At 40.7% G+C, this 13,276-nt stretch overlaps 1 protein-coding gene across 1 annotated transcript in view; it reads left to right on the top strand.

The window, feature by feature from the left end:
• The window catches only part of TOX (thymocyte selection associated high mobility group box), a 296,786-nt gene that overhangs the window by 275,712 nt on the left and 7,798 nt on the right, over positions 1-13,276 (top strand). Inside the window, exon 7 of the mRNA XM_068526067.1 lies at positions 12,403-12,768. Within this exon, the coding sequence (XP_068382168.1) occupies positions 12,403-12,768 (366 nt within the window). The remainder of the gene's footprint in view (positions 1-12,402; positions 12,769-13,276) is intronic.

Below are 13,276 nucleotides of genomic sequence, written 5' to 3'. Positions count from 1 at the left end.
CCAGAACAACATCCTCTGGTGTCGTTCCATCCATCCACCTGGTGGATGGTCCTCCATCCATCCTTTTGTGTACTATTGCCCACCTGTGGATTACTGATTTTGTGGGTTAGACACAGTGCATTCTTAATCCCTAACCAACTTTCTGTTTCACCATGTTCCACGCTTAAATTGCCCTCCACCCTGACCCCATCCCATTGGTCTTTGCTGAGGAGATGCCAACTGTCTTTAACCCTAGCCTCATTACAACATCATCAGAATGTAAGCCTACCAAAACAAACAAACAAATGAAAAAAATGCATCATTTCATTTGAAAATGAAAACACCACTAAAATAGTTTATGCTTTAGAATACCTCAAATACGAGCCCTTGCTGGTATAAAGACTCAAGAGTTAACTCTGTTTGGTGTTGGATTATTAAAGCTATATTTCCTTTTATAGATTTCTCAGGCAGGTAACCTCAGAGACAGGGCTGAAGCTGTGAGGACTGGACACTGTGGCGTCTTTAAGTCCAGATGTGGCTGGTGCCAGGCTCAGTGCGGGTGGGGCTCTGGACTTCATTCCATTCACCCATGAAAAATACTTTCTGTTTTATCCACAAATATCCATTCCCCTTCCAACAACTCTAAAGTAATTATACAAGTTAGTTTTTCTTGGGGAAAACATATACTGAATATATGATACAGAGAAGAAAACGGAGCACAAAATACAAATGCATAAGAAATTTCGGTACCCTGTTGGTCTAATGCAACTTTGCATTCCACTTCTAAGGTATGACATTGTGGGAAAACTTAATATTTATTATTTAACCTTAAAATTCCTAGCTCATCTGTACTGTCTCACTATGGATCTCACACTTTCTAATTTTTCTAACTCCTTTTGAAGCTGTTTATATTTTCTGCTGATACCGTCACACATTTCTGTATATTTATAGAATTCACAGCATGTATGTAAAATTATAGCAAAAAAACAAGGTGCAAAATATTAGATCCATCCAACAATTGGGTTGTATAGTCACTTGGTATTATTCAGATTAACATGCCCAAGATGTAAGGGGGCATATGAATTCTTCTTATTTCATCCAGGATAAGTTTCTTCTTGAGCATTTTAAATAGAAGTTTTAGTCAGAACATTTTACATATGAGCAAATCAATACATGAAGTGTCAATCCCAATACAAAGCACTCTGGTTAATGTTATGCAGATTGCCAGAATGCTATAATACTGACTAAGCTTTACTTTCAAAACAAGTGTCCTCAGATTTGCTCTTAGCTGCAACTTTTCTTACTATTCATTCTCAGAGTTGCAACCCTCAGTATACGGCAATTTGTATAAATGCTGCGAATTGCCATTTCTACATTTAAAAAAACCAAGCACTTTCTTTATAGCTTACTCTGACGTTTTTCTTCTCTTTGGCAGCAGGAATTTTGCTGGAGCTGTTGAATGTCTATTTATGTACAACTATCTATTGTATGTATACAAAATGAAGAATAGTTATAAACACCCTCTCCAGGTTAGAAAAATGGCCTTCTGATGTTGTATGTGAATGGGATATTTGCAGTACAACCTTGCAGACACGTGCAGAAAATTTACCAGCCTATCCGCTGATTGCACACAGAAACATATATAAAAATCCATTGCTTTTCCATTTAAAATTATCACAAGGAAACTAGCAGCCATTCATATTTACACATATATTTTTCTGTTATACTTTTTTTAGTATGTTATAAATTATTTCCCTATTCTGAAAGATCTAAAGATCTGAAGGTACAATCATAAAATGCTACATGATAATAATAGTCACAAATCCAGGTAACCACAGTGTGACAGCCGAGCTCCATCTTCTCCGTTCACTCATTCATGTGTTCATTTGGTAAATTTCCCTGGGCACGTGGTCTGTGCCGAGCGCTGGGCCAGGCTCGGAGGACACAGTGGAGAACTGGCAGGTGCGTCCTCTGCACTTAAAGAACTTTCTCTTCAGTCCAGGGAGACCACTAGTGAAAACATAAGTTAACGAATGACCAAGATCTTTGTGAATCGAAGCCTTCTGGGAAATCAAGGACGGCATCTGATAGGGTGGTCTGCTGACTCCTCTTTGAAGATATGACCTTGGAGCTGAGAGCAAGGGAAGACAGGAGCTTGCAGGACACAGGGAGCCTGGGACAGAGCCGACCAGGCAGTGCAGTAAATGCAGGCTCGGGGGACAAAAATACCTCCTTGGACGGAGAAGTGGTCAGTGCGGCTGGAGCTGAGTGAACAGGGGAGTGTGGTTTGAGATGAAGCTGGGAAGATGGGCAGCGGCCAAGTCACGAAGGCCTTGCAGGACGGTGAAAGGAGCTGGGTTTCATTTTCTGTACAAAGGGGCGCCACTGAATGGGTTCCAGTAGGGGGATGGCGTGATCGGATTTATATTTTAAAAGATAACTTTATGTGAATGACTTCCCTCACTCCCCATACCTTACCCCTCAAAGTAGGCTTGATTGTCAACATTTCACTGAAGAGGAAAAGTATCACGCAGGCAACAAGTGCCCAAGCCCTGTGTTGACCTCCCACTCCCTCAGCCCTTGTGCTGGGCTGTGCTGTCCCCAGGTCCTGACGGGGCACTCGACCTGCTTCCCTAACCCCCTGTCCCAGAAGTCAGGATGGAGTGTCGACCTTCTCTCTTCTGAGCTCACTTAAAGTAGTTTATTTACAATGTTGTGTTAGTTTCAGGTGTATAGCAAAGTGATTCAGTTGTATATATTTGTCAGATTACTTTCTATTATAGGTTATTACAAGATAGTAAATGTAGTTCCCTGTTCTACATAGCAAATCCTCGTTGCTTGTCTATTTTATGTATAGTAGTTTGTATCTGTTATTCCCATACTCCTAATTTATCCCCCCGGCCCCCGCTTTCTTTCCCCTTTCCCCAAAGTTTGTTTTCTATGTCTGTGAGTCTGTTTCTGTTTTGTATATATTAGATTCATTTTATTATTTTTAGATTCCACTTACAAGTGATATAGTATTTGTCTTTCTCTAACTGATTCCACTTAGTATGACAATCTCTAGGTCCATCCATGTTGCTGCAAATGGCAGTATTTCATTCTTTTTATGGCTGAGTAATATTTCATTATATATATATATATATATATATATATATATATATATATATATATATATACCACATCTTCTTAAACCAGTCATCTGTTGATGGGCATTTGGGTTGTCTCCATGTCTTGGCTTTTGTAAACAGTGCTGCTCTGAACATTGGGGGGCATCTATCTTTTTTAGTTAGAGTTTTCCTCTTTTCCGGATATATGCCCAGGAGTGGGATTGCTGGATTGTATGGTAGCTCTATTTTTAGTTCTTTAAGGAACTTCCCTATTGTTTACCATAGTGGCTGCACCGATTTGCATTCCCACCAACAGTGCAGGAAGGTTCCCTTTTCTCCACACCCTCTCCAGCATTTGTTATTTGTAGACTTTTTGATGATGGCCATTCTGACCCATGTGAGGTGATACCTCGTAGTTTTGATTTGCGTTTCTCTAATAATTAGCCATGTTGAGCATCTTTTCGTGTGCCTCTTGGCCATCTGTATGTCTTCTTTGGAGAAATGTCTGTTTCGGTCTTCTGCCCATTTTTTGACTGTGTTGTTTGGTTTTTGATATTGCGTTGTATGAGCTGCTTGTGTATTTTGGAGAGTAGCCCCTTGTTGGTTTCATCACTTGCAAATATTTTCTCCCATTCCACAATTTGTCTTTTTGTGTTGTTGATGGTTTCCTAAGGTCACTTTTGTCAGTGAAATACTGTATTAGCCAAAGCTCTGTGTCCGTTTCCCTAAGTTCTCGCTGGCAATTTTGACTTACTCCTCCAGAGCTACGTATTTTGGTACCAATTTTCTATGCAATGTGTTTCATCCAATAAGGCCTTGTATCCCTGGGCCAACAGCTCTTGCCCTCGCTAGTGTGTAACCACGTCAAGTCGGCTACTTCTCACTGCTTCCGCTCCAGGCCCTAGTCTGCATCCCAGCCAGAGCTGCACAACACCTTTTCCACATCAGGCACAGGGCTTGGTGCTGAGAGCCCAAAGACGGGCACAACAGATCAGAGTGTTTCGTGATACTTGAGAGGTTTGAAACTATACTCTAAAATTAACTGCTTCTCACTACTCTAAAATTAGCTGTTTCTTATAGAACATAAACAAAAAATAGAAGCAGCCAGTGAATATTGGCTCCACCCAAGAGACTGAGTCATAGGATTAACAATGCTCCTCTCCTTTCAATTACGTTTTAGCTTAAATGAATTGTATACCATCTAACCCGGCATATTAATTAACATGACTCCAGACCCGAATAAAATTGAAGTTAACCCAAAATAAAAAAGCTCAGTCGTAGTAGAATATTCTAACCTTCGTACTTGAAAATGACAATACAGACACACTCTCAGCTGGACACCGAATTTTTTTCAGTAACAACACAAATACAAATGGCACCTTGCTATCGAGTAGCTTCTCTGTGTCCCATGCTGTGCTCGGCATTTTACATCTATTTCTACTCATCATCACAATAACCCTACAAAGTGAGATTTAGCCCCATTTTCTAGACAGTCTCTAGGCAGAGAGGCTAAGTGACTTGGAGAGTCTAAGAGACGAAGGAGAGGCTAGTGGTAGCAGAGGGAGAGCTCAGACTCCTCGCTCTCCGGTTCCAAAGCTTGCAGGCTTTTCTCTACCCTGGGGGACTGTCAATTTTTATATCTTTAGAACTACGGCCTCTTATTATCCTCAGTAAAATTCTGTGCCAACTCTTACATGTTGGACAGCCAAGAGTCAAGGTGTTCTCGTTTAAGTGAGGCTGGGGATGAGGGTAGAAGGCTGCCCCCTCTCTTCCACCCACCGCTCACCACCAGAGGCCGGCCCAAGACCCTCAGAGGACGCTGGGGCCTGCGGAATGTTTAGGAAGACCTGTTCTGTGCCTTGCTGTTCAGCTGTGCACGTGCTTTACCTAGTCACATGGAGCCAGTGACAGACCCACCCAGAGTTAGATCTGCTCGGTGACAGACCCGCCCAGCACAGCCCCTGTGCCATGGAAGCACACGCGCAGTGAAGGACCCAGGAAAGGGAGCCCTGGTGGCTGCAGACACAGCCCGGGTAAGACCTGGAGAAACTAACCTGTTCAGTTCTAGACTCTGTGATTTAAAGAGGGAAGTTGGAGAGATTGCAGAGGAAAGAGTCATAAAGCAACTGAAAAGGGAGGGCAGGAGATAGTAGCAGAGAAGAGTGGATTTGACATCACTAAGCCTGAAAAACACAGATGTGGCCATGTTCACCCCATGGTGGGTGTCAGGCACGGGCAATGGTTCCTTGTGCTCCGTTTTCTCTGAATCCAGAACAAGAACGGAGACACCAGGTTACCCTAGAGGAACTTAATCTGAACAGGGAGCATTACCAAACTCTCGGATTATTTAGGCAAACAATTTCTTTCCATTGAGAAATTTAAAAGCGGGAAGCAAAGGTTTATAAATAAGGTTTGGAGAAGATCTTGAAGGCGTCTTCAGCACCTGTGCTTCCACAGGCACCAAGGGAAACATTAAAAACCTCTTAACGCACCACCAGTGTCACACGAAACGAGTCCTCAGGGGGCAGAAACGTCCCCAGGCACTCGGGGCAGCTCCATCTGGGTTCAAATTCCGGGTTTCTCACTTCCTAACTGCTTGCTTTTATGCACGTTATTCAGCTGTTTAAAGTCTCAATTTTCTAATGTGTTAAACAGAGAAGATAATAGGACCTACATCATTAGGTTTCCATTAAAATAAAATAGGAAACTCTATGTAAACTGCATGATTCGGGATCTTGAACACAGGAAAGCACTTAATACCAGCAATTATTATTACTATCAATTTTATTTTTAACGTTATTGATAGGTGCGCAAAGAACTAGGGAAGTTTTGTATATGATTCACGATATAGCTGGATCATATTTTCAATGTCTGCAAGGCTGCTTTGATATAAAGAAAATTTTAAAGTGGCATTAAAATAAGAAAAATTTGCTTCATACATATATTCTTTTATAAAGATAAAAAATGATCTAGACATTTAAAAAAATCACCTACACGGGTTCCTTAATTGAAATGTCTTTATGAGCCTTTAGTTGAGGGAGCCTATGAATAGTCTGAGGGTCAAGAATATATGCCATTGTGGAGCCTACGGTTTCTGGGCTGGAGTGGTTTTACATGCTATTTCAGGTCATTTTGGGTTGGACTGTTAAGTAAAGCTTAAGGAAATACAGTTTTTCCATAGACTCAGGAATTCCTAGACATGAGCCTAAATTATGTTGAAAGCAATGTATAACTTTAAAGCAACTGAAACTAGCTTTATCTTACCGCATAGACCAGAATTTATATTCCCAAAATGAGTGTTGCATTCAAAGGACTCACGTTGGGCGGCTACAAACTTATTTTATTATTGCCCCAGAGTTCAGAAGGCTTTTGGCAACTCCTCTTTTAGAACCGCACTCGGCAAAAGTTTATGAGCCACCTTAGCAAATCAACATTGTCACATTGTTTTCACACCTCGTTCTTTTCCCCAAACATCACCCATATACATCCAACAGACTTGGCTTCAAGTGAGTATTAGCTGTTTCCAAAAATCAAATTCACCGCCAAAAGACAAAGAGTTGTCTGAGGATATGTAAAGCGATGTCCCACAGGCGCTGAAGAAAATCCTGTACGGAAGTTCCCAAATATTCCAAGTAAAAGCAGCATTATTGAAATAAGCATACAGCTGCTCAGAAGTGCCAGCCTGCAAAGAGACAACGTTTGGATGAATATGTTCTGGTGTGTTCAGTATAAGTAATCAGATTCATGACTTTAAGGTCACACATCAAATATGAGATTTTGTCTCTGCCTTGAGTTGGGGTGCTGAAACTTACAGAGGATGATGGAAGCTTTTTATAATGTACAGTATAGGACAGTGTTGAACTAAATTAAGTAAGTTCTCTGTTGCCATGACCGATAGTAAAGAAACACAATTCTCAGTTCAATTAAAGGATAGTAAATTCGGAACAAAAGAAATGATTTCTTTTTACAGGATGAAAGTAACTTATAGAATTCATGCTGTAGAGAGCTATTGAGACAAATACTTCGTCTGAATATGAAAATAAGATGGATCATTTTATGACTGTTAACATAAAATTTGCAGCTCTGTAAGCCCAGATCTTGATTTAGAGATAATAAAATCTCATGCCTCAGGGTGTAAGCTAATCACCTGCAAGTACCAAGAAGAATTTTCCTTCCAAAAGTAACAATGCACAATTGAGTAGGTGCATACATTTTGTTTAATTTCCAATGCATCAAGTATTGGTCAGCACTGGAAACAAGAATCAAATTAGATGAACTATTAATCTGATTTGGTTCAGTGCCTCCTATATTGTTATTTCCACTGAGCTTTATGTCTTGTGTTTATACTTTGCTGTTTTAAATAACAATTGCTTTGTCAATCTTTCATTTTTATAGCACTTATCATCCCAGAAAGGGAGCATTTATAGACTATGCAGTATTATCTTCATTATACAAAGTAAATGGGATTGAAACTATCTTGGACAATAAACAACTTGATTAATAAGAAGTACCTTAATGTTTATAGAGTCGTATCCTTTGTGAAAGACTACTGAAAAGACCCAAAAGGTCTTCATTGCGCCCCACACACACACATTCCATTTTGCTTATAGAAAACATCCTTTAGAATCAGAGGCCCAAAAGAAAACAGGACATAGAGCTTATAAACCAATAGCAAATACACATTCATCCCATGAAAATGTCACATTCGAGGGTGGATTTTCAGTTGTGTATACACTGATAGGGTCATATTTGGCAGGTGACCGACACAAAGCACACACCACTAAATAAAAGTGGTTAATGCATTTGAGATTGGAAACAAATTTAAATGATTTAGACTGTATGAGAAAGTAATTCTAGTTTCTGAATGGAAGGTATAGAGATCTTCATATACAATGTAATTATTTGCAAAATAGTAGCCTTGCTTTCATAGTTTAATTGGAAGAAAATGACGGTGAGAGTATATTAAGCTTATGATTTCTTCATATTTCCATTTAATCATGACGCTTTGCTGTGAATTCATGACACTTTGCTTTGGAAAATGAACTTGTTCTGCCTATCCTCCAAAACAATAAAATATCTCTGTAATTAATAGGTGGTCTGTTGTATTAGTCTGATTAAGAATTCATCAGAAGTGAAGCTAGAAGCAGGTTTTTTTCCCTTTCTAAATGAATGAATCTCTACATAAAGATACAAATTCTCAAAATATGGATGAAACGCGGTAAGCGTCCCTGCTTCCTGCCATCCACCCAAGATCCAGTGGGGAACAAAGCACATGGTACCTCACCAAAGGGCAAAGCTAAGGGTTATAATTTCTCATTTCTTCTGGAAGGGTGTGGTTCATGATGGGAGCAGAGAATGAAGATCAATCTGATATTCTGTGGGTTTTCAAAGATTTCAGATCTTTCCTTACCCCTTAGGAAGAGGAACAGAATGTCTTGTCAGGAATATCAGCTAGGGCAACAGCGACTGCTTGCGGTATTGTTCAAGAACAGTCATTCAGTCACTCAACAAACATGTTTGTCTTCTCTATACTTGGCACTGTGTCAGATGCATGGGACACAGAAGATTCCAGTCCCGACCTTTAAAAAATCCTTTCCTGGGAATTCCCTGGTGGTCCAGTGGTTAGGATTCAGTGCTCTCACTGCCGGGGTCCAGGTTCAATCCCTGGTGGGGGAACTAAGATCCTGCAAGCCGCACAGCCAGAAAAAAAAAAAAAACAAAACCTTTCCTGTTGGTGCAGGACATCATGGTGAAGAGAGAATGCAGGAAGAGAACCCCCAGTGGAGTGCCTGCCATGTTTAGGCACGTAGCTAGATGTGCTATTATTTACCTTGTCATAGTCAACGACTTTGAAAATACAGAGAAAACATGTAACTTCCCAAAAATTCTTTCTCTCTGTGTTAAAAATTGTTTCAAGTGTTGTCTAAGTCCTTGGTTTTGGAAATCTGTTTAATTTGACTTCATTATAGTCCTTCTAGTGATTAAAAACTACTACTATTTCAAAATAGGTTTAACAGTACTGATCTCTACATGCTTTAGAATTGAGAAGACAAATGACAAACTAATGGCTGGATAGACAAAATGTTTTGTGTTTCGTTACCATGAGGAAAGAGTCTTTTCAAGGTTGGCAGTAAAGTACCTCAAGTAGGTTGCTGTCTGTTTCTGTATCTATCTGTCTATATCTCTATCTCTACATCTGTCTATCATCTAACTATACGTCTGACCTCATGTTATTATTTAGAAAGTGGAATTCAGGAGAATTTGGTTCATGGTTTATTTTGAATTTGCCTTAATGTGTCTACGCCTTAGCTCTTCCAGGCTATAGCTGAGAAGTTACCGACTTCCTAATTCCTTCAGGAAGTGGTGTCACTGTCCTTGGCCTAGAATATGAAATTCTCTATGCAGATAGTATTCCAGGAAACATGAATCAAAGGATAATTTTGGTTTTACACCTGGATGGATGTAATTTATATATGCATTTGGGGGCAATACAAGTTAGTTTATTTGAGGCAAGAAATATGACTATTTAAATTGAAATGTATGTTCTATCTATTTTGTCATTTTAAATATGAATGTGTAACTTATTAATTCTTCTTCTGAACCAGTGTTTTCCATTGAAGACTATTTCAGTGAAATGGCCCACTGAGGAAAGACTTCTGTGATGGTTCCTTGGAGATTCACAGTGTACATTAACACACTCGAGACTCTGACAAGTCCTGCAGGATAGGCACCCTCTTAACCTGATGTGGCCCCGTGCTCTTCCCACGCATATTTTGTCATGGAAACTTGTTTTTTAAGGACATTTACGTTTCCACAAACCCCCTCTAATGCAACTTGGAAACTGTGTCGGGGGCAAACTGGGTGGGGGGCAAACTGGGTGGGGGGCAAAGTGGTTATCATCCCTAGAGCTGCTCGCCAGGACTGGCTTCTGGGCCCTGAAGCCAGCCCAACTGCTTGCTAAGCATCTGTACCCACTACAAGCAGTGATTTCTAAGTGTAGCATAAGTATATCCCTTTAGGTTTGTTTAATTTAAATATATTTTTAATTACCTTGTTGGAATTCCTGGGACGATCGTATGATCATATCTGAACCTGTCATGTTGTGTTCACATACACACATATGTGTACATACAAGCTCAGGCTACCTATCTACTGCTCTGTGTGTACCGTATCACTAGATAATGATGTGTTTATTGGCTACAGAAATACAAAGTGAAGACATTTTGCAACTACATAGATTTTATAGTTTTGATAGTATGGGAATTGTGAGTGATTTTTCTTCTGTTTAAATTAAAGCAACTATAAGGCCAAAAAAGAAGACACACGAACATGTATTAATTTTTGTATCTATCTGGTCATTGTGTAATTGTTCCTTTCCTGTATGAAGCTGATGCAGTATGTAACTAAATATGAAATTAGCCCTTCTGTGCTAGGTCAAAGAAGAGCAAATGCAAACAATGAAAACACTTTGCCTTGTGGCTTAAACGCACAGACACACAATAAGCACATAATCTTCTTGGCATATATGGAATGATTTTTGAGGCGTATCACTGCAGTACCTGTTATTCTGATGTAAAGCTAGTCACTGTTTACACAGCCTGAGTTAACCCATTTGACCTTTTCCTTGAATTGTTCACTGCTCTGCACATCAACAATAAGAATTTTTAAATGGAACCAAAAAAAGAAAATGACTTAAGTTTTTTTTTTTTTAATTGAAAGCACCTTTTAGGTACTACATTTCATAAAGCTTCTTTGGTCTAAAGCCTCCCCTTGAAAATTTTTGTGAACAGTTATTGACCTTTTTCATGTTAATGCGGAAAGCAGGGAGTCTGAATATCTGTTCCTATTTCAGAAAATCTGCATCACTACTAACACAGAGAAAAATATTATAATGAGAGGATTCTTTGGAGGAGCTTGAATTCTTCAGGGTTCACCTTACTATCTACTCTGCCTGGAGTAAAATCAGAGTCTCACAGGACCCCACATCTCCATGGCTGACATGTTTTTGGAGATGGCAGTTGTGTCCTTCCTATAGGGAGAGTATGTGAGGCCACCAGTGCTCACCCCAGCCTGGCCTCCTCCGCTCAGCACACATGCAGCACCGTTCTCACTGTGGCTCTCACTCCATTTTCCTACACTGCTGGGAGGAAATGAGTTGCGTTGCTGGCTGCCTTGTGCAATGACGTTCACACGCGGAGTTTCATGTCGCTGTGCATGATGAGCCAGACTCGTGAACGTGCCCGTCTGTCCACGGTGCTGTGCGGAGACCCAGCAAGGGGAGCCCAGGAAGGCCCTACAGTTCTGGGTAACAAGAAGCTCATGCTGACGTATCAACGGAAGAAGCGTGACATGAAGGGCACAGAACAAGGGCACAGATGCATCCTGAAGACCTTGTTTTGACCAAGTGACTTTTTTCTCCAGAAGGACATTTCAGCATTTTCTTTCTCCAGCTGGTTTCACCTTTCACCATTTGTTTATCAGCCTCTTCCTCTCACCAAAAGTAGGCAGGTTCATGCCCAAGAAGAAATGCTTTGGGGTTCATTCTTGACGCTTATCAGCTTCCACTGAAATGACTAGTTTTTAAGTCAATTAAAAGATTATTAGGAAATGACCGTGTGAAGGTGTGAAAAAAGTTAGGGCAAAATTATATTAATTTATGATGGAGTCTAAAATTTCTAAGAGAGATTATTTTTATCCAGTTCATTATTGAGGATAATTCATCACCAACTCTTTAAAAAATCAAAATGTGTTCTATGGTTACTTTGAAGATATATTAATGTGGTTTTATATGACTTCAGAAAGGTATTTTTGAACTCTTTTCTTCCTTATCCAGTTCCATCAACCAACTTTGTTTCTTTGTGCAAATATCTATGCCAGGGCTCTTGGAGCATATAAAAAGGAAAAATAAAAAACTAAACATACAATCAACAGAAGAACTCCAGAAGTGACTTCCTTTCCAAGTGAGCCGCACTGGCTGGTAATTCCTGTTAGGGCACTGGTGGCATCCGCCCCACCCCTCATCTTTTTATCTCTCTTTGGATGATGAGAAAAGTCACCAAATTAGAGCTTAGCATTTAAGCAAAGAAAAAAAAATGTCATCATACGTTGTTTTAGATTTTATAAAAGAGGTGAAATGAGCTCTGACTTGCATAAAGTCACGTGGCAAATGATGAAGGAGGAGTTTTTGAGAGTCAAGAGTAGTAACAGGTGTTGATTCACATGAACGTTCACGAGTGAACTCACAGAGCATCTTCCTAAGAAAAAGCAACACCCGTGTGTCCGTCTCTTAACTCTGCTCTTGTTTGTTCCTCCACAGAGCTACAGCGAACCTGTTGACGTGAAGACATCTCAGCCTCCGCAGCTGATCAATTCAAAGCCGCCGTCAGTGTTCCCTGGGCCCAGCCAGGCCCACTCAGCTCTGTACCTAAGTTCTCACTATCACCAACAACCAGGAATGAACCCTCACCTAACCACCATGCATCCCAGTCTCCCCAGGAGCATAGCCCCCAAGGCCAATAACCAAATGCCAGTGACTGTCTCTATAGCAAACATGGCCGTGTCCCCCCCTCCTCCCCTGCAGATCAGCCCACCTCTTCACCAGCATCTCAACATGCAGCAGCCCCTTGGGACCCAGCTCCCCATGCAGGTCCAGCCCGCCTTACACTCCCCCACCATGCAGCAGGTACGTGCCATGCCGCGCCGCGCACTGACTCCCCTTCAGAGGTGCTGGAGGGTCCGTTCATCCAGCGGGGGCGGGGTGGGGGGCTTGTCCGTTCTTCTGTTTAAGTGGAGAGAGAATGGCAGATCTTCAACAAATATCTGCTTCCCGGAAGTTAATTTGCAGGGGGTGAATTGGGCAGCCTCATACAATCACAGGAGCTTCTGCTCTTCATAATCCCTAACTTCTTTCCCATGATACCCATTTTGCTTCGTGTTTCTAATCACCTTTCCTGTTTTCTGCCTCTTGAGTAAAGTACATTTGTTGTTTTCAGATGCCACTACTGCTAAAGATCTCTTTGGGGTTGAGAAGTCTACCTTTAAAATATATGCATATGTTGTTTGGAAATGAGAAAGTCTTGATGGTATGCCCGTTGAGTCCAATAAATGCTGCAGCATGAAATCAGGCCCACTATTTCTAGTCAGAAATATCAAATTTGGTACACCCTTAAGAGTCCTAAGAAATGAAAATG

This window comes from Eschrichtius robustus, chromosome 17 (assembly GCF_028021215.1).
Source record: "Eschrichtius robustus isolate mEscRob2 chromosome 17, mEscRob2.pri, whole genome shotgun sequence".
Classification (NCBI taxonomy): domain Eukaryota; kingdom Metazoa; phylum Chordata; class Mammalia; order Artiodactyla; family Eschrichtiidae; genus Eschrichtius; species Eschrichtius robustus.
Note: the sequence above shows the minus strand (reverse complement) of the source record. Positions and strands in the feature narration are given on the sequence as shown.